The sequence below is a fragment of the Lycorma delicatula genome, chromosome 2, assembly GCF_047948215.1.
Source record: "Lycorma delicatula isolate Av1 chromosome 2, ASM4794821v1, whole genome shotgun sequence".
Classification (NCBI taxonomy): Eukaryota; Metazoa; Arthropoda; class Insecta; order Hemiptera; family Fulgoridae; genus Lycorma; species Lycorma delicatula.
Window position 1 is genome coordinate 126,784,199 of NC_134456.1, and position 23,624 is coordinate 126,807,822.

Genomic DNA, 23,624 nt, shown 5'->3' on the forward strand with positions numbered 1-23,624 from the left:
AGTCGTGTAAAGTAGGCTTTTACGTTTCTGAAGAAAAATGATTAGCCGTACGGTTGAGAAAAGAGTTTTCCAACTTCTTCTTTAACGCAAGACTGGATTAAAGTCAAATGAATTGCGTTGAGTTTCTTTTATCATCCTTCAAGTACATCTTTATACGATTTTAAGGATCTTATTTCTATCTCTTGAATCCAAGAGTAATCTTCTTTGATCCACATATATAATTATTGACGTCTTGATAAATTTATGACGTTCAAATATCACTTACAACATAAATATCGTATATCATTTGTTTTGAACCGTTTCTAATTTGAACGATTTTTTGCTGTACTACCTAATTACGGTAGTATAAAAGTAGAGTTTTTAATAATTATAAATACAGAAAATTCCATTTTTTTTCTTTTGTTAACGTATGCATTGTTTAATAGAATATTTTTATGGCATTAATTTTTTTTATCTATTCTCATTTATATTCCATTTTACTTTTTTCTCAGTAACTCGTTTCTCACTATTCGTTTTCATTTCACGCAGAAAAAAATCAAAATCTTCATCCTCATAAAAATTTAACCTTTAAAAGCTTTATTTGATAAAATTTATTTTATTAGACAGTAGGTTAAAAGTTAAGTATTTTATCGGCTAAGAAGGATATTACAGATGTTTAAGTATAGCAGAACAAGGGGAACACAAAATATGGGTAGGAAAATCAATAGAAGTGGTAAATAGTATTACGATAAAAAATCACAGAGCATCATACAACTAGGTCAATTGGATGATGTGGAAAAGGAAAAGAAATGAAGGACCCGGAATGCAATAAATAGAAAGCAAAAGCAACAACGGTTAACATCCATCCTAAATAGAAAGAGATGGCTGTGGATAAAGGAGGATAGAATGAAATGTTTAGGTAATTCGTACGATGACCTATCTGGACAGTTAGTGTAAGACAATTACTTATTATATTATGATAAAAAGTAATTCAACGATCCACTCTAGGTCATGACAAATCTACCCACGCCTTCAGTCACTAAGTTACTCAATCAAAACATATTAAGAAAGAAAACTGCCAAATAACTGTTCAAAGCTCGGGGATCGTATCTTCAACAACCTGGTGTAATCCTATTTTCTCCCAAATTTTCAGTAAAAATTGTAAAATATTTTCCATATTTACTCGCTAACATTTCTGAATATACTTTGTTCATCATTCCCATGCAAATTAATTTAAAAATAATATTTTAATGAGAAAGAATGCTTCAACGTTTTTGAAAACAAACGATTTATAAAATAATAATGATAATAAAAATTGAACATTTTATTAAAAATTAAGGAAACTTTATGCATAAATTCGTCAAAACAGAAAAAGGAGTCCTTACTAACAAAATTCCTTACCTAATTTTTATTGATGTTGAGGAGAGAGAGAGAGAGAGTGAGTGAGTGAGAGAGAGTAGCTCCAGTAGCCTATTACATGTTGTCTTGAGACTAAATGTATTTTGACAGACTAAATGTAAGAGAGTAAATATAATATTTTATTACTAACTAATCCTGATTTAATAAGTAATTTAAATGTACTTTTAATTGGGCACCTGGTGTACTTTGATTATAGGGGTTTAGTTAATGGGACTCCAAAACCAGTCGGCCAATTCTAGCCGGTTCTAATCTATAAATTTTTAAGTCGGGTAATAATTTTCCTTCTTTAATGCAAAAATCACTAAAGAAAAAAAACAATTTGACAGACTTTGACTTCACAAAATGTGTAATTGGACTGTTTAGATCTGTGAATTTTCAATTCATAATAGCATTTACACCAACTGTGTTCATTTTACATCATTGTTTATGCATTCTACAATTCAAATTTTACTTTAACAGTTGTACTGAATGTTTAAACAAATATTTTTCGATATATAAAAGAAAAAAAAAATTAATCAATTATTTTATTTGTAAAATCCGAATAAATTTTATCTTTTTCACTTAATACACTTTGATCTTAGCCAAGAGGCGAGGAAGCGATCACTTAATAATAATATTTATTCCATCAATTTTTATTTCCGTACTTATTACTCACAAATAAAAGAATTGATAGCAGCCATTTTTATTTTGTTTAGTAGGCGTTCTATGAAAACAACTCTAATTGCGCTCCATATGTTTTCTTTAGACAAAAGGTTAGAAGTTAAATAGGCTTAACGAGTAGCATTAGTAGGTAAACTGGTCTTTGCCCAAACATTCAACAATATTAGGTACCTTAACTCTAACCGACTAATACGAATGATTTATTATCTGCTATTACTGTAGTTAACAACGGTGTATATAGTGGGTTGATTCAGTGCTATTGTTAAAAGAAGTTTCAGTACGGTAAGCGAACGTTGATTGATTGCTGTTCTTACTGTTACAGGGAAGAACTGGCCATGAAAATTGGACTGACAGAAGCTAGAATACAAGTGAGTACATTATCGTTATATCTTTTTCTTTACTATTACTTTTTTTAATCTTATATTGAAATTAATTTATCTAGTTGTTAATTAGCTGGTTATTGATGATTAAAGAGGCCGTAACCCGGGACAGTCTTCACAATAATTTTAACTAACTAATTGTATTGAATATTCTCTAGTTTTTCTCTACCTTTTTCGTCACTACCTCTTTTAATTTGCCTTTTTATCACCTTTATTCTTATATATTTTAACTCAAAATCTATTCCGACATCCTTGTGTTTTTAATTAAACCGATATATTTTTAGTTCATAGTGTTAATATGGAAGCGAATCTGGTGGTCTTGGATATATTGTAAATGGCATAGCCGTTCAAGAAATATAAAACAATATATGAAACAATCAATTATTTGTATTTTCATTAAATTAATTCATTTGAATTAATTGAGTAAATTATATTAAATCTATGATAATAAAGCTAATTAAATGATTTTATTTTAAAAGAAAATTATGTTTATGATAAATTTGTTAACATAGCATATACTACACTAGATCATAAAAATTTCCCTGTAAAATCTATTTTACAATCTCAGCTCCCATCTTCGCTCGTGATTTAAGCTTCGCAATACATTTTTTACCGGTTATTAATAATTTAGACATTTTTAAAAAATAATAATTTGGAATATTTAAATGAGTGTTTCTAAAATGACTTGAAATGTTTGTATTAAGCATTCCATTCGGATGCGTTCAGCCGTGAAATTGTGATATATTAACACTTGAAGTTTTTAACTTGGTCTACATTAACTACGAAAACTATCCCTTATAAACCTAACAATATGTTTAGTAAATGAATGATATTTATTTTCTAATTATAAATATAATTCATAAAAAAAAAAAATAATGGCAAATAATACTCAATCATTGATAAATGATAATGGATAAAATCATTTTTTATTTCCGAATATAATTTATTGTAAGTAAAATACAGAAATTGAATTACTTATTTCTATCACTTATTTTTGCTTATTATTTTGACTACAGATGTGTATAACACAAAATTATAATTGTAACATTAAGGAAAAATAATTCTACTTAAAAGAAAAAGCAATGTAGGCTGAACAAAAGAGAGATGTTGAAAATTAAGTCAATGCAGAATGAAATCACTCCACTCTTTTTAAATCTACTGAATTATATTCAGAAACATGCTGTACTATTACAAATTATACCTACTTTATATAAAGGTATGTAGAAGAATATCTTTTATTAAGTGATTAATTTATTCCTTGTTTCATAGTCTCGGTCGAGCTCGTTAATGGGCAAAATCAGACCATTGGGGTGAAAACGAGGTAGCTTTTTTCGAAAAAAATATATTTCTATAACTTTCCTATTAAGTAAAATATCGAATTCGTTTGAAGTTGGTACTATTCTTTGGATAAGGGCCTAAAACTTATCTAAGTAAAGTTTTTTGATATCTCCACCCATTGTCCCAAGCGGTGGTAAAAATGGAGTTTTGAAGACAAAAAAATCATACCACCCTTAGTAGGCACAGTATCGAATCTGTTTAAAGGGGTCGTTAGTCCTATAAATATTACCTAAAATTTTTCTTTGAAGCAATTTTCGATATAACCAACCCTTACGTCAAGAGATGACAAAAGTCTTGCTGGAATTGTAAGAAGTTGGGGCTTGTCGTAATAAGCAACCATTGTCGTATTGAGTAAATTTGAAGTTTTTCTTAACTTTAAGGTGCAAATATTTTTTATCCCCTTCTTAGCACCGGTGAAATCTATCTCCGCCTTCTGGCGTGCCAAAAGGAATTTTTTTTTTTTTAATTTTTCAAACATTTTAATATTTTGCACATTAATTGAAATAATTTTGTTTTAAAAGTAGCGTAGAGTGTCAAAATACTTATTTTAAAGTATTAATGAATGATCATGTGACAAACTGCAATTTTGACCTAACTTATATCTGCTTATTTTAATTATATATCTAGTTAAAGACTGCAAAAGGAAAGCTTTACTGAAAGATTATTTTTTTGCCACACCCTTCCTGAATGATTTTTGTGTACAACATTTAAATTATTCCATATAGTATATATTATTCCATATACGAATATTTTGATTTATTTTTAGGCTTCTTTATTTATTCATGTTATTCTTTGTAAAAAGTCATATTTTTTCACACACTGGCCTTCCCTTTTAACTAAAAAAAACAACATTTTTTATGTTATAATTATTTTCAATAAGCCATGAATTTTAATTAGGTGTTTTATGAGATAGAATACTTTTTTAAGGATCGTAAGATCCTTAAAAGTTATCATAACTTTAGTTATTGTTTAAGTACAATAACAATAGACAAAATTAATATTTAACGAGTACTAGTAAAATATTACGAGTTAATTATATCAAAAATATCTGTAAAAATATCTAAATTTACTATATTTATGTTTTTATTAGCCACAGTTCTCTAATAGACTAGGTTTGCTTCTGGTGCTACATTCAGTTACATGAATTATTTAAGTAAAAATTAATTTTTTTAAACACGCTATTTTAAAGTAACAGTGAATATATATATATATTTTATTTTTAAGTCTACTTGCAAAATTATATTCTTACTTATCTAAATTATACCAATTTTATTAAAATTTTTTTTTAATCATTACAATCAAGAAAATTACTCTATTTTTAAAACTAAATGAATATTTAAGAAAATAATTTCACTTAAACCTTGGAAAGTTAAAAAGTTTTAACCCTACGCTAGTTCTTTTTTTTTTGTACTAAAAAATCGATTTCTTGATAAATTATTAAAACTAATTATTGGAAACTCTTCTATGACGTTATTTTTCTATTACAAAGATATTAATAAATTATAATAATAGTTAATTAAATAATATATATTTATTCTATTAAATTTTAAAAAGTTTAGAGTTTTTACGAGGAAATACCTTTTTCTGTCAGTTTAACTATAGAAAAACATCAATTAAAAAGTTATACCACGTTACAGTCATAATTATATTCTTCCTTAGACTGTAATTTCGTATTAATTTTTTTATTATAACTATTAATAAAAATATAAAATACCAATTTTATTGTTACATAAGTAATTCTAAACATTTTGAATTATCCAATTTTTAAAAACCATAATTATCAGGTTTAATAACACTTAGGAAGCTTAGCAGTACGGAAAACAATGAAAGTGATACCGTAATGATAGGCTGTTTAACTAAAAGAAATTTTTTAGATTATGTGGAATCCTTAAAGATGAGTTATATTTAAATTTACTAGGCGGACGTATAACTTGCCATTCTGACGTTTAAATAAAAAGATTAATTATAAAGTTTAATAAACAAATCGATATATTTACAACAATTATTAATGCAATGTATTTTAATTTTTTAAATTAAACAGGAAATAAAAATTAAGTAAGAAGTAGTTTTCCTTAATGATGTCCGCAGTTAATTATCCATATTAATGGATGGTTGTTAGAAAATTTAAATTTATTTATTATTTTTATTTTTTTAATATATATATATATATATGCTTAAATGTGTTTATCTATCGGTTTATGTAGCTAAATATAGAAAGGTACCGTCTCAGTGCTTTATAACACGCAAAGAATTCTTGTATTTTTAATGCAACTGAACCTTTAATTACAATAATATACCATCATTTAATTAATATATCCGTTTGGTTATTCAGTCTTATGTATCATGATTATATGGTGGTCCCTTATAATTATCAAGAAATAAGTTTATAACGTTGTACAGGCGTAAAGTTGTGTCGGTTGTATTTATCTTTAATGAGGTTGCTCCTATTAACTTATGTATAGGCTTCTTGGTGATTTTATTTAAAAGATTATCTTTCAGAGTATTACGGACAATTGAGTCGATTCAGCTCGATGCAGCTATTATTACATCACCTTTATTGCTTTTATTGTTTTATTGTTTTTTTTTCATGCTCTAATATTTGGTAAACGATATCATATATTGTGATACCATCGATATAATGCGATGCAGGATAAATATATTTGAATAACTTAAATATCGTTCGTCTTTAGTAATCTGTATAATAGTGTATTTTCATAACATAAAATGCTGTTATTTTTTTTAAATTGCAGATTGTTTTGATAGCATAATAAATAGGGTAAATAATTTGTGTAATATTCTTTGTTATATCATAAAATAATAAACTGTTGCTTCATATTAATCGTTTTAAATTTGAATGTAAATTTATTAATATCTTTTTTAAGCTTTTTTTTAAAGTGTAGCCTATTCTTTAAAATGATAGAATTTTAAGATTAATCAGTGATAAGATTTTATGCAGACTTTACTTTAAAACGCTACGATAAAAATAACTACACAGAGGCCTATATTTTTTACGTTTCAAAGACTACATTGATATTCGGAATATTACAATAGAGCCTTATGCTGAAGACGTTGCCATTATGGTAACATCGTTCTATATCATCTAATACATTAAAATATTTGGCTGAAAATGTATTTCCAATCGTGCTGAGCGTTCTAATAGGCAGATCAAGCTGATTTTTTTCGTAGGTTTGTCATCAAATAATAAAACCTGAGTCTAAACTCCAAACTTCAGTCTCATCAGAGAATTCCTTAAAAGGTCAATTTTTTACTTAATTGAGGAACTTTCCGAGGTTACTACTCACAGGAAAATCCCATTGAAGGTTTTTTGATGGTAGATGACATACCTTCGGGCCATTCCTCCAAACAGAATAAAAAAAAAAATCAGCCCAGTATGTTCAATAGAACGTCTGAACGGACTGGTAATAGCTTGAAATAAGGGCTGAAAACCTTTTTCTGACCGTCCCGGCGTTCTACTGGATTGATCGGGCTGATTTTCTTTTTATTTCGCTAGAAGTGACCCGAAAATATCACATAAACCGGCATCGGACCGCAAACTGGATGCAGCTTTAGATACAGTTGTACGATTTTCCTTCAAACGTAAATAGGTCTCAATACGGTTGGCCTTCTGGATCAAAGTTAATAAGGGACATGGATAAACAATACTTCGAGGGGGAATCTGTTTACTAGAACCAGTTTTTAGTCACGGCCAGTTCTATGTTGTCTTATCTGATGCAGGTCTTAAAAAAGGTGAAAATAGAAGTAAAATCAAAAGTTTAACGCACGTCCAATATTTTATGGAAAAATGTTATAAATGGAATAGCCGATTTTTTAAAATATATAACATTACGTTGCGGTGCAGCGTTATTACAAAGCCGTTTTTATTATAAAACTGTTTAAAATGTTATTCTGTTTTTTTTTTAATTATAAAGACTACTTTAGAATATAATTTTGTTGAAAAAATTAAAATTTTGAAATCATAAAACTTCATTGTTTGTAAACCCAGTGTGTTGTAATTCCATATTAATTTTGTAATTTGTAGGTTATAACTTTAATTTATTCGGTTATAATTTCTGTTGAACAAATAAACAATAAACATTTATAAGAAATTTCCCATTCAAAGGCTTTGATTATAGAGAGATTATAAAATTATTAATGATGTATATGAAATAGATTTTTTTAAGCAGATTAAATTATTGTTGTGAAAATTAAAATTGACATCGTCATAAAATAAGATTTTACCTTGTAAATTAAATAATAAAAAAATTATTTTCAATATAACTTTCGTACCAAGAATTAAATAAGAAACTTGAAGCATATTCTATTTATATTATTTATGTTTCATTTTTATTTAACCTGTGTAATTCAATGACAATCACTTTTATTCTAAAATTATTAGGAAAATTTATAAAAGTTTGGTTAAAAAAAAAATAATAATTTGTTGTCTTACGAGTACATCGTTAGAGTAATCATTATGTTATTTATCATTTATAATTTATTCACATTAAACCTTAACGTGAATTTCTCACCTTAAGTAAGAATCTCAATTCGGTTGGTCAGTTATGTAATCTTATACTAATTACCGTATTTATTCGAGTACCCCTTCCCACACCGAATAAGCCCCGCACCTCGATTTTCCGGACCAAAATCTAAAAAAAAAATCGAGTATGTACCGGTATTTTAAACTGCAACAGATATGTAAAAAAATACGTAAATACGAAAATATTCAGAAAGTAAAGCATTTAATTCGTTCATTTAAATTAAAATATTAATATTAGATTAATAATTAATTACGTAAGTACTAGTTTAGTTCAGAATCAGTAGGCAGTAAAACGAAAAGAAAGTATCATGTTGAAAAGGATCATTTCAATACACTTTTTAATATGGGATTTTATTTTTAATTAAGCACTGTCACTGTCAACGTCTGTAGAAGAGTTACCGGTAGTCTCCACGTCGCTCTGCTAAAGGTGATCGTCTTCACTACCATCAAGTTCAATAGATATTCCGCATTTTTTAAAACTTTTCCTTACTAATTCCGTGGAAATACCTTCCCAAGCATCTTTTATCCAAACACAAATCTGATTAAAATCTGGGCGTTTGATTCTTCCTATAGGCATGAGAAAGAAATTTTCATTAGCCATCCATTTACTGTACAGTTGTTTTAATGCAGATTTGAACGGTTTATTAATGCAGACATCTAATGGTTGCAATAGAGATGTCAATCCGCCTGGAATTATCACTTAGTTTGTCATACCATTTTTTTAAAATGTCTTTCACTTTATCAGTCGTATGCTCCCGATAACTATCCATTACTAGCATACCGGTATTATTTTTATTAAGTAAATCTTCTGATCGCTTTTGCCATACACACCTGATCCAATCTAAAATTAAGATTTCGTCCATCCAACCTGATTCCTGTGCTCTGATAATAACTCCATTTACCTGTACGGTAGGAAGAGTTTTTCTTTTAAAATCAATCTACGGAGGTAATTTTGATCCATCAGAAGTAATGCAAAGCATAACACTACACCTTTGTTTTTTATTGCCACCAGTCCGAATCGCAACACATTTTTCATTATTTTTTGTTTACGGTTTTGTCAAACGGCATTTCAAAATATACGGGGGTTTGATCAGCGTTTCCTATTTGAGAAGGCAAATAGCCTTTATCTTTTCTAAGATTTATTATGTATTTGTGAAAATGTAATATTTTTTGTTCATAAGCGTCTAGAAGTCGTTGAGAAATGGTCGTCTTTCATCTTATTGACAAATCATTTCGTGCAAAAAATTGTGTTATCCATCCACGGCTTGCTTTAAAATCAACTTTATTCAATAATTTAGCGATTTCACGAGCATATGACTGACACATTTGTGTCGTGACAGCATAACCGCATTTCCTTTTTTCCATTACAAAATCGTACAATTTTTTTTCTGTCTGTGTATTTTGGTTTTAAGCCACGAAAAGCCCATTTATTACCAGTGCCTTTCACCAGAAGTTGTTTCTTCTTATGCCAGTCTCGAATGCAGCTTTCACCTACGTCAAATTTTCTTCCTGCCGCCCGATTTCCAATTTTTTCAGCCTCTTCTCTAATGCGCAGTTTTTCATGTACTGTAAAAGATCGTAGACCCTGTCCTTTTGTACTCATTTTAATGCCATAATTAAAATAAATTACCGTATTAAACTTTACAAGATAATCTAAACAGATAAAATGCACATAACCGTCCACATATACAAACAGTACAATGATTATAGCGAATAGACAAGACGACAATGGGTAACTGATACTGTAACTGTAGTGACATTAGAACCGGATGCAGCCTATACAGAATGAATCAGTTTTATAAAAATACCGTAACTTCGTTCCTATCGATAATATGAACAGGATGTTAATAATTAAGGATGTATTCTGTATAAGCGGCATCCGGTATTGATAAACGAAAGCCTAATGTAACTATATTTATGTGATTGAATTTAGGTACTTCTAAGCAATGTTTCTAGACTGTGTTTCAAGTAAGCCCCGCACCCTAATTTTTCCCCTCTAATTCTAAGAAAAAAAGCGCGGGGGGTACTCGAATAAACACGGTATATCGCGCCGGCCTTCGAGGAACGAGCGGTAGCGTCTCGGCCTTTCATCTGGAGGTCCCGGGTTCGAATCCCGGTCAGCAATGGCATTACATTGCCTTATTAATAATTTACATGAAGCGTAATTTGATTTTAAAAGCCTTCCTCTGCAACAAACACGACCAGAATCTGAGAGGAGGTCCTGAGATAGTGCCGCTGTTTAAAGTTTATAGTTAAAGATTACTGAGAAAATAGACAGAATTTTTTTTTTAATTCGACTTGAACCTGGCTTCCATAGAAGTAATTAACAGTTAGCACATTAGTTACACTATTAATAAGGAAATTTAATTAACCTCTAATTTAAACAATATGATTCAGATCGGTGCATATTTTATGAGTCGCATGGTCCTGGCAAAAAATCATCATAAAACAGCGTATCCTCTTGTCGTTTATCATAAAAAGAAATATTTTGTTTTACGAGGAAAAATTTCATTAGGATATCTTGCTTAAATATATTTAAAAAAAAACATCATTATGCTGAATGTAGATTCCATACGGTTAAACTTATTTTATTTTTTTAAAAACCCGTTTATGTGTAACACTAGCTTTATTAAAATAATTTTTTTTAGCTAGTAAAAATGAATAAATAATTATTCTCACTCGAAGAATAATTATTCCCTACCGAAGCAGGATGCAAAGCGCCTATATTTAGATTAATCGGGCAGTGTATACATTAATAAACATGATTAAGTACGTGAACTGAATACGAAATACTTAAAAAAAAGCTGTAGAGTACTCGAGGTTCTTGTAAGGATTTGCGCTCCAGTAACATTCACTCATCCTTTCGAACGTTTTTGTAATCTCACTTTAGAAGTTAAATTTAATAATAGTTTCTAATAATCAACGGACATTATATTGGAATGTTAAACAATTACTCTAATACAACGATTCTTTAAATGTGTAACAATTTTATTTTATTAAATATATAAGGTTGTCGTGATTTTTTTTTTTTGTTAACTTTATTAATATACATTATTTTGTATGCATATAAGTTTTATGCATAACATTAATTATATTATTAAAAATTACGTACGAGTATAAGACCAAGATTATTAAGTAATTATTTATAATATTGCTGAAGGTAGCTATTATTGTTACATTACTCCCATATTTGCATTGCAGAATACGGTAATTTAAAACAAATTTTAAAGTAATTTATTAATAATTTCATTTATGAATTCTGCTACTATAATAGTAGTTAATGTTAATTTAAATAAATTACATAGTTTAATTTAATTTACGTCATTTTTTTTATTTATTTTCATATGCAAGCTATAATTTATGTAAAAAAAAAACAAAATTAAAGTAAATCAGTGAAAGACATGTAAGATTTTGAGGGTTAACCATGTTAATTTTAACTTTTTACTACAGAATAGATAAAAACTACAATATATTTTTTTAAAGTGAAATAATATAGTTCTAAAAAGAGTTTACGAAGACATTACCAAATAGTTACTAATTTATTTATACGAAAGTAACTCTTGAGAAAAATTTCTTTTAAAATAATAACGTAAAATAAAATAAATAGTTTTTTAATTGTAAAACAAGATATTTTTAAGTGTAATTGTACATTGAATAATATAATATTCGAATTCTGTAACCGCTCAATAGTGATAACAATAAATCTACCGTGGAGAGTCTAAGGCACTCCACTACAGATTTCCCCATTCTCTCGAAAGTGCTGATAAGGACGCATCTACGTGTTGGCTAAGGGATGGGTTTCTATTTGGTGAAACTGAAGGGTTTATCCATGCCATCCAGGACCAGGTCGTTGCGACGAGCAATTCCAAGAAGTTCATAGAAAATCAGGACATCAGTGATGATGGATGTGCCACCAATCATTAGAGACAATTGATCGTTTGATAACTGAGTGATCCAGTCTGGCTAACACGGAGTATCTGCATCGCCACGATCTTATCGTAAATATTGTTCATCAGGCGTTGGCATTGAAATTAGGATCTGTAGATGACAGGGTCCTTATTATGAATATAAGGCCGTACTTGTGTTGGAAAATGAGTACTGTGATGTCGCCGTACATACTGATAAATTTATTGCTGTGAATAGGCCAGACATGGTTCTCCACATTAGAGAAAAGACTGCTTTTCTCATTGAAGTCATTCACCCATTTGATCACAATAATAAATAAGGCTGAAGCAGATAAAATAACCAATCATAACCCTCTGGCAATAGAGTATAAGGAAATTTACAGACTGAACTCAGTAGAAATCATTCCCCTTATGATAACACCCACTGGATTAATTAATAAAAATTTTAAGAACTGCTAAGTAAAGGTGGGCCTAGATCCTAAACTCATAATTGTAAGAGCCCAAAGATCAGTAATTCTGGAGATGTGTAGGACTGTGTTAAATGTACCACAGCACTGAATGAGGTATGAGGTATGCCTCAAGGCCCCTCGTGCTGGAGTTCCGGTATGAAAGATCACCGAGATGAAGAGATAATAAAATATATAAATAAAAGCCTTATTAGTGTGAAAGCGCAAAAAAAAAACATTTAAAAAAAAAATAAAATAAACAAATAAGACAAAATGAACTTTGACTGACATCTGACACAAAAAGTAAAAAATAAGAAGTATATTAAAATATTTAAAAAAAATATAGTACAGTAAATGGGTTTGCCTAAATCCTAAAGATGGAATTTCGTGGAACATTTTATTTGTCCATAGAATAAAGAACTTCGTGAAGGGATGGAAAATTATACTTGTACTACAATTTTAATGAACATGTTTTTATTCTTTATTGGTTTATTAGAAACTGTTTATTTAAAGTATTTGGTAAATTAAAACTTGTAGTAATTACTGTTCACGAAAAAAAAATTTCTCGTTCAGAATTAACGTATAATTATGTTTTTTTTTGTAGTTATCAAAATTTGTTACTTTAGACTTTTTAATGAAAAAAACATTCAGGAAAATTAATAAAAATAAGTAAATATGAACAACGACCAAATAAAACAATGTAATTATAATTTAAATGCGATCATCGTGAATCACTTAAAAATATATTTTATATTGGAAAATAGTTTATTATTTTTAACAGACTTCTGAAAATAGAGATTAACAATTCAGTCTGTGTATCACGCAGACTGAAAAATTAGGGATACGAATGATTTGATTGATGTTTAGTTTATATTATATCCATGCCGTTGCTATTTTTGATAGATAACCTCATAAGAAACAATTGGAACGGATTTGTGCATTAGAAATTCAATTTATCATCTAAAAAATTAAATAATCAACCAAAATATTAAAAAAAAACTCGAAAAGATTTTTCATAATTAATTTTCTCAAATATAAAATACAAAAATAAATAACAATCGAAAATAAGCAAAAGAAATGACAGAAACAAAATATTTGTAATTTTGTGGCAAATGAAATGAACTTAAAATTTTAAATCTTCCTTACTGATGACCTTTACGACTTCACTTTTCCTTATTTACGTTTATTTGTTTTTCAAAATATTATATAATTTAAAAAAATGTTTTTATTACGTTTGCAAATTAGTTTTGACTTCAAAAAAACACTTAAAAGTATAATATTAATTTAAATTACAAATCTTTAAACACAATACCAGAAAAAAGGCACCTAGTAACAACTGAACAATTCTTAATTTGGCACCGATTCAAAAAAAAATTGATGTTATTGAGGAATTAGGAATTTTTACACGATCTTTATTTTATTTATTTTTTAGTCTCTTTTTATTAATTATTTTATTTTAAATTCTTGTATTATTTTTATTTAAAACATGAATAATGATTCAAAAACAAGTATGAAAAGCAACCGTTGAAAGAGATTTATAAATCTGTCTTGATAAGAAAAAACCTAACAATAAGAGAATGAATGGAGAGAAATAGCATTAAGAAGCTATTATCGAGTCTCAGCTAAAGTTGTTAAGAATTTGATAGTATTTGAATAGTTTTTTTACAAGGAAGTATTGTAATAACAAAAAATTCCGGTTTTCAGATTTCAACGAAAATATCCATTTTGACCATCCCTGAATCCATTTTCACTATTTTCGGCGTGACGTCTCTACGTACGTACGTATCTCGTATAACTCAAAAAAGATTAGCTGTAGAATTTTGAAATTTTGGATTTAGAACTGTTGTAACATCTAGTTGTGTACCTCCCCTTTTTATTGCAATCGTCTTGGCCAAAAATCCAAAAATTTGAATTTTGGACTTTTTCTTAATTGCAGTTATAAGCCCTCATTGAAATCTTTTCAACGATATATCATAAGTAGTACTTATTTTCATTGGTTCTAGAGTTATAGCCAAACAAAATTTTAATTAATGAAATATGTGGATCTTACAAAGGGACGTCGGTTCGAATCAGACTTATCTCCTTTTTTATACTTTATTTTTAATTTAAACATATCGATCTATTAACAATTATTAACCTCTGATTGAAAAATATTTTTACGATAAATAATAAAATTCAATAACAGTAAAACTAAAAAAGCCTTATTCTGTTTTCTTATGTCATTTAAAAATAAAAATGAGTTCTGGAACACCTTGTTTTGTAATAGGAGATTTGGTAAAAGAAAATTTTGGGTTCATTTAAATGGCACTCTCCTTTACTATTCGGCTGAATCAGGTACGTAATACATTTTTGTCAAAAAAGGAAAATTATCAATATGTTTATAAATAATTAAATTATTAGAGTTTTACTCGAACATTATACATTTTCATCTTCATATTTTACTACAAAAATTCCTTGAAAGTTTTTTTAAGAGTACTTAAACATGTGTTTTTAAGTGGTAATACATGCCTCTCCACTGAATTCCTTATTTTTTTAGAAAAATATTATTTTGTTCAATTCATAACAGAATCTACGCGAGAAATTCGCGCATGTGAGTGTGAGCGCGCTCACACACACTCAAGTGCTTACTACCATCACAAAACATAAATCAATTTAAAACTATTAATCAAATATTCTCTACTTTACCTTGAGTTATATAATTCGTAATAATCATTAATATCTCAATTATGGTTCTCTTTGTCCCATAATTATTATTAGTGTTAAAGAATTATGAACAATAATTGCATGTATTAATTCTTTTATTTTTAAAATAAAATCAAATTAATTTTAACAGAATTACATACCCAATTAGTTCACGTGTACTTGCGCTAAGACCGTGGAAGGTAGGGGTACAATTAAGTGAGCATGTACTTTTAATAGATATTTTCAATCTGTTAATAAGAAAGAACATTACCTAGTACTCCTCCCACAAGTAACTTTTAATAACTACAAAGTTGGACGGGGCTAATTGGCAAGAACGGCCCGCGGCTGATAATGATTACTGCTCATCGTCCTCATAATGACCGGTCCGGAGCCGGCTACCGTGCTGCCACCTGGCTGTTTGGCCTGTCACTTGGTCCGCCATTAGACGAAAAAAACATCTGTTTTAGACTGCATCAAACTAAACAACCAATTAAATAATACAATGATATATCGTCTTTGCTGATCCTGAACTGTTGTTTTAAAATGCTAGTGGCGCAAAAGTTAAATTTAAGTTACACAAAATTCCAAACAAGGGTAAAAATCATTTATTAAATGTAAAGCAGTTTTTTTTTATAGATGTCTTAATTACGATATAAAAATGTATTGCGTAACAAAATAGTGCTCGTACATAATGTAAATTTTATATAAAAACATACTGAATGTTATTAACAAAACATTTGAATCGTGGACCGAGTATTATATTTTTTTTTAATTTATATTTTTTTTAAATTAAAATTATAAAAAAGGCAACTTACAAAATCTCTTGAAAATATACAAACGAGCAAGACATAACTGTGGGGGATAAAATACACTCGCAATATTTCGTGTTGTTTTAAAAGTAACTTATCAAAAGCCATTTTTAATGAAATGCTCGATGAACAGGAATGAAAAGTTTTGTACTGCATACTGCTGCTGATTTTGAGTGAGGGCAGAGAACTGAAATATGAGTTTTTGTTGAGAAATTTTACAAAACAAGTGACTATCAATTTATCAGCATTTATTTTCACCATTATTTCACTAAGTATGAAGGTCATTTCCAGTCACTTTTACAAATATATTTAACGACGCGTTTATTTATATCTTGGTAATCGATAGATTACCAAGATTTGTTTTTATATAGGAGATTAAGATTGTACTGAAGTGTTTATTTCCTTACACACCTCATTGTAAAAAAAAATCACTCGCATACAATTACCCTTCTGATATTTCTATCCCAGTTCTAAATCCTTAGAAGGACGCAGACCTTGGCTTAAGAAATAAGAACCTTTGCTTGGAGGAGAGGATATTTTAAAAAAAATTGCGTTCCATCAATTTGGTATATTTTACATTTAAATGCTAGACAATCTCATTAATTACTGATACCTATATTTTCGTACTTCTTTCTAAAGAGCCATACTTATATAAATCGTTCCCAAACAAGAAATTAATCATTTTTCATTGACTTTGCAATCTAAGAAAAGATTTAATGAAACTTTTTTTAAGTTCTGCATTTAAAGTATGTAAATTTATTAAGAATATTTGTTTAAGAATTTATTAAGTGTGATAAAACTATTAATTGTCGTTTTTTTGTAATTTTTATAGTTCTGAGTTGGGGAATATTTAGATTTGTTGTGGATGGATAATATACTTGTAGATATAGCCTGTTTTTATTGTAGAAATTATGCAAGAAGCATGGGTAGCCGAACGATACTAATCGAATGTTTTGATCCTCAGAAGGTATGTCATCAGTGTGGTCTATACAACTTTTCTTCATTAATTCGTATTCCTAATAGATTTCTCTCCATTCTCGTACGTGTAGGATAAAAATTGCATTCTACATTGACAACCCTCAATATTTCAAATTAACCGCAATGTTGCTCCCTTTATATCCTGTAAATGATCACACTGGTTATGATAATGCGAGCAGTGGCTAGGTTAAATTTTTTTTCAGAACATTGGAAACCGATTCTAAAAATATCTTCCTACCAAAGTGGAATGAATTTATTCATAAAAAAGTATCCTTAACACAAGTACTTTAATTAAAAATGATATTTCACTGCCTAAAAATTATCCAGTATAATTAATATGTTTTCCTTTTTCTACTCGGCTGTTTCTGTTTTTACATACCCAATTTTATATGTTATTATGTTCAGTATTTTACGATCTGTATTGTTTAATAAAAAACTAAGGTTTTTGTTGACCTTTCCGGTACTCGGAGGTATCGAAAAATAAACATTTTTTTCAAAAAATAATAAATAAAAATACAAAAAATAAATGCAATAGTTCATAGAAAATGCCTCAAAGTTGGATTATATTTTATTAATATAAAAAATTTGATTTCAATAAAAAAAATAATAATCATCTAGATTGCATTCCATTACTAAACGTCACTGATTTTGCAAAGTTAAAATTAATTATCTTCAAATAGGAAAAAATTATATTTATTTATCACAAATTATTAAAATACTGATCTTGTAGGCTACTTGCAAATAATGATTGCATTTTATGATAAACTAGTTTAATCAAAAAATTCCATCATTATTGTTAGTCGTAGATCAAGAGTTAATATCATTAAAACTTTTTATAGGCGCAATAAAAATTATTAATATTCGTTATTTATAGCTAAAAACAATACGGTTAGTGTAGAAAAATTCATGAATTAAAAAGTCAATTATTCACCTTAAAAAAAAAACTAGATTTTATTTTCACTGTGTAATACCTTGTTACCTTGCGTTAATTATGTAAAAACTAATGGTAGAAGTTTAAAAACGTTTTTATTTCTTTTGAAAATTAACTACAATTAAATTACACGTTTTAACTGTAATTCAACTATATATATATTAGATTCAAACAAATTTTATTCAATAATTTATTTAATAGTTAGCTAAAAACTAAAACTTTCCTTATTTTTGGAACTTCTATAAGTCTGTAATTTTAAAATAAAGTAGGGATGAAATTCAGTAACTTTATAACTTTTGTTAAAAGACAACAGAAACGAATAAAGAAGTAATGTGACATCTGTTAACATTCCCTGACGTCATAAATAATTAACTTTAGGTTGTAGAACTTGTTTGAGAGTAATTAGGAAAAATGAGTGACGTTCCTATAACACGCATATCATGGAATTCATTTCGCTAGAGTTGATTATTCACTGCAACTACTCCGCAGTGCACAGATTTATTCATTAAATCTATTAGTATAATTTATTCTATTTATGTTTATAACTTACATCTTACTCAAGACATATTACGTTTGGGATTTATTAATCTTGTAATAAATTAAATGGTTTCTGCAGTTAATTGAGCGGTTGATTCGTGGTACGCCGTTTTAGTTAATATGATAGTTAATATTAATGAAATCAACTATTAACCGTTACTGAACTGGATTATTAAATTGCTAAATGCATATAGCGTTATCAGTTTCAGGGGAGTACAATTTTCTATCCCCTGAACATTCGTTAATTTTTTAATAATCCTTTTAACAAAACCGTTCAACTTTTAGAATGTCAAATGTCAAAATTAGACTGTTGACAATTTTATTAAATCAAAGAAAGTTTCGTGCGATTAAAGTTATCTTCTAAGAAACATCAATAACTTAAATTTCTAGATTTTACGGACCATTCATTAAAATAAAAAAAAATATTATCCTTACTAGTATGTTTATAACTGTTTCAATCTTCAAAATTCAACTTAAAGTAGGAAATTTAATAATAATCAATTCCAGTTAAGATTAAAAATAATAATGAATGGGCTTAATGAAGATATCTGTGTATCCCGTAAAAACAATTTATTTATGTTGCATATAGATATGCAGTATTTGTCTCACCTTTTAAATGTAGAACATGTATTTTATTTAAAAATATCTATAATATTTAATGCCTCCCGTTAACGTCCAAGAACACCGCACGTAAAAGATAAATATACACAAAAAAATTAAAACTATTTTTGATTATTTACCTGAATAAAAGATTCATTTTCTTTATTCAATTTATCTTTTATTACGAACAGGTCAACCGCTTGAAAATCATACAGATGTAATGCGTAAAATAATTTCCATAGAAGTAATTTATAATATTTATACATGCAAATGCAAGCATACACAAAGTTAATTGTTAACTTTTAATAACCGATGTAGACTATAAAATTATTAAATATCAGATAGCCGCAAGACTACAGTATTACATTTATTACACCGTTCACTATTTAATAGTGGCTTCCGTTAATCATTTAAGACTATATAATCTGCCTTTTAATTCTTTGTTATTAAATATTCTCATATTTAATATCACATTCACCATCAGTACACTTTGTTTTACTTTATTTAAACTCTTTTCAGCACGGGATAATATGGTCTTGTAGTTAACTAATTATTATTAGTATTATTACTAAGGCATTGGCTATTAACTTTTGCGGAAATTCCTGCAATTTTCTTCATGCGATGAATGCATCAACGATTGAAAGACTACGAGTATACTGTAGTTTAAAGAGTAGTATATAAAAAAAAATAGAGACCAGTATATATATATATATATATATATATATATATATATATATACAAAACTTTATGATATAGTACCAATAAGATCGCACACGTTAAATTACACACAAATGATTATCAATTAAATATTACAATACTTTTATACTTAAGAAGCACGAAAACTACATTTTACCGTCGCCTAAAATTATCCTTTTTATTATTAAATCATATAATAGGGGAGTATACGTTTCATAAATGATGAACTTTCGTCACAGAATTCTTCTACGTTATTATATATCAATTTAGGTTGTAATTTGCTATACGAATAGGTTATGGAAAAGTTAAAGTTCTAACCTTTTGGATATTAATTGAATATAAGTTAAACTTAATGATAAAATAGTTATAGGTACAGTGTTGTAGTTCTATTCCTTTACTGCTTTGCTAAAAGATAATTTAATATGTATTTACTTTTTTGAATTAATACTACATTAAAGTTTATTCATGATTAATTTATTTAAATAAAAAGATAGTAATCGTAATAAATAAATAACTATAGCTTATAATAAATCAAAAATTAAAAAAGTCTTAACCACAGACCAATCTTCTATAAAGCGATAACTATTTCTCGTAATCTACGCAACATAGAAGACCCTTTCAAAAACCTTTATCTCAAGATATTGTGTTACGATTTTTGAAATATCTCTCAAGACTTTCATAGTATTTTTTTTAGTGATATAATTTTATATTCTATTAACTAAACTTTTATCATTACATTTGTATGCATATAAATAGAATACGTTTTATTAATACGGCTCGCATCTTTAAATATAAGAAATACTTTCTAAAATAACTGAAAAGTGAATGTTATAAAATTAATGAATAACAAATTTTATTTAAATAGTATTGGAATATAGAGTAGTAAAACAAAATGTAACATAAAATTACTGTTGTAATTAAGCTGTTCTTATTTTAAATAGATCACTATTATTCATTTACTTTAATTTAAATACTTTTTTTTTTTGAATTTTTATGGGCATCGACTGCTAAGGTCATTAGCCCTCGTCACATTCTTTAAAAGAAATTATTATCTGTGTCAGGATCGTCATATGTAAGGGTGTAAAGGGCCCTTACATTTTATTTAAAAGCAAAAACTTCACAATAAACATTAAGACATAAAAGACAAGGACAATCACAAACACGGGGTGTAAAGGGCCCCGATATTAAAATTTGAGATAAGGTTCTCAAAAGACCATGAAATTAAAAAATTCAACCCATCAATACCACATTCTTCTTTCTTTCTTCTACGAGTCTCGTTTATAGTTTGTTTGAGCACCCTCGGGGCGACCAGAACCGCCGTTGAGCAGTATATCAGTCGCGCCAGGGTGCCGTGGCAGTTGAATCCTTCTTATAAACAGGCTATAGGCATGCACCGCGCACACCCATAGCCTCGCGCCCTCAATCCACCCTTGAGGGTCCCCCATGCCATCATCGGACACACCCCGACTCAATGGTCTTGAATGAGCTCTTGACGGAGTGCTAGGGGCTTGCTCCACCTCTGTCGCGGGTTGACCCGGTATTGCAATTTAAATATTAATTTACTTTGTGGACTATTATATTTTGATGTTCGTTAGGGATAAATAAAAAGAATGAAGAAACTATAAAATTATTAATCATACAAAATTATATTAATATTAACTTAGTGTAAAATTTTCACTTTTTCATTGTAGATATGATAATATTTTATAAGGGGTCCTCTTTTTCAAATACGAACTGGAATGAAAATTTTGGATTATATTTTCTAAGAAAATTCTAAAGTTTTCTTACTTACCTTTGAAGTCGGATTGTTTAAAATACAGATGATATAAAACCGCAATAATAAACAAAGGAAAATACTCAGAATCCTGTGTGATTATGTTGTCTACAAAAAAAAAAAACAAAGCAAAGTTATAAGAATTTCTTTACTTCCTTTACAACAATCCACCAAAATATTTTTTTAAAAAGCATAAATTTTAATTTATTTTAATTATTTATTTTTATTTAAAAGTGATTTTTTTTAAAAATAAAAATTAACCTTTATAATTTATAAAGGATTTATAATATCCTTAGGTTGATATTTAGAGAATAAGACCTTAGAGAAGGTTCTAGGTTCTTCAAAATAATACTGTATAAGTCTAAACACTAAAACATAATTTATTATGTTATTACATGTTCATAATATTGAAAAATAAGCCTTTGTCTACTTAAAAAAAAACAATTTTTTTTCATAAATCCTTTTAAATATAACAACAATAATAGTTATTTTATTATGAAATATTTTTAGAATTCAATATTTTAGCTATATCAATTTTTTAATTTTTATAGAATTAAATAATAAACTTAGAATTGCCATTATAAATTTACTAAATTAAAATAAAAGGAAGTGTGATAAAACTCAGGGTAATTCATATCATATTTTTATCAGTTAATTTATAAAATAATTTATTATAAATTCCAGAAATTTATAAATTTAAATACATATATAATAATCGTGGGTAAAAACTACCCATTATTTCACTAAAGGTAGATCTCTATATGTTGACGTTGTTACGTAATAGACTTTCTTTCAGTTTTGCATGACAAATCAGTTACTAAACTTTTATTAGATTAGTTTTGGTGAGTTTTTTGTTTCAAAAACACGAAAATTACCATTAAACGCGTATGATTTAGAGTTTATAAGTCTTATACAAACTCGTAAATGCAAAAGTGTTGATAATATTTAATTTTTTTTTTGATAGTTTATCATTAACTTTATATTTGTTGATTATTGTTATTTGTAATTACATTGCAAAAGTATCTTTTTATTTAAAAGCTATTTTTACTTTATTAAAACTAAATTCTTATTACGTAACAATTACATCAAATAATTAATTTAGAGACAAAATAAAAAAAAAAAAAACAATTAGTATTTTCTGTTAATAAAATTATAATAAATAAATGTACAGTATTAGCAGGTGTAACGTTACAGTTTGCTTATTCATATGCCCCGCATGCGGTATGCGGGTATCTAAAAATGCGAATATTTGCTATAAAGTTCATTGTGCGAAAATTAAAGTCAGTGTATAATCTCAAGGTCAGAACTAAGTACTAACGACTGAACATTTTCACTTTTTTTAATTATGTTTATTTATACGTATTAAATAAATAATATTATAGAAATGGATTTATAACACGATAAATTTGGAAATGAGTGAGATTAAGGTTCGTAATTTATTATCTTTAAGAGTAAAAAATATTTTTGATAAGCTTATTATGAAAATTTTAATTTATACAATAAAAAAAAAATTATTTCATATCTCTTGGAGATTACGATTTAATAAGGTTAAAAGAATTCTAATCGTTTTACCCAAAACCTCAATTTTTTATTGCAATGAACAGACACAAACTAATTCTTTTGAATTCTCTAAATCACGATTATGCTTCAATGCTTTAAGTTACTATAATTAATCCTTAATAAAAATCAGACAAAATAGTCTTTTCAATTTTTTTTATTATTAAATAAGCAGCACTGATTTTCCAATTATTATGGGAAATCCCCTTATTCCAATGTCACTAGAACAACAAAATATATCGTAAACCATATAAAAATAAAGATTCCAACCAGTAAAATTTAAAAAAAAAATATTTTAATAAAAATTAACTTTTTAATCATTAAATCCGCCCGCAAAAAAAATAAATGTTTCAAATAAATCTAAATTTATTACAGCATAATCTGCCAAGTTTTTAA

At 27.7% G+C, this 23,624-nt stretch overlaps 1 protein-coding gene across 3 annotated transcripts in view; it reads left to right on the plus strand.

Moving 5' to 3' along the window:
* The window catches only part of LOC142320246 (aristaless-related homeobox protein-like), a 430,467-nt gene that overhangs the window by 388,556 nt on the left and 18,287 nt on the right, over positions 1-23,624 (plus strand). For all 3 annotated transcript variants that reach the window (XM_075357945.1, XM_075357944.1, XM_075357946.1), the window contains one exon: positions 2,381-2,426. In XM_075357945.1, the coding sequence (XP_075214060.1) occupies positions 2,381-2,426 (46 nt within the window). The remainder of the gene's footprint in view (positions 1-2,380; positions 2,427-23,624) is intronic.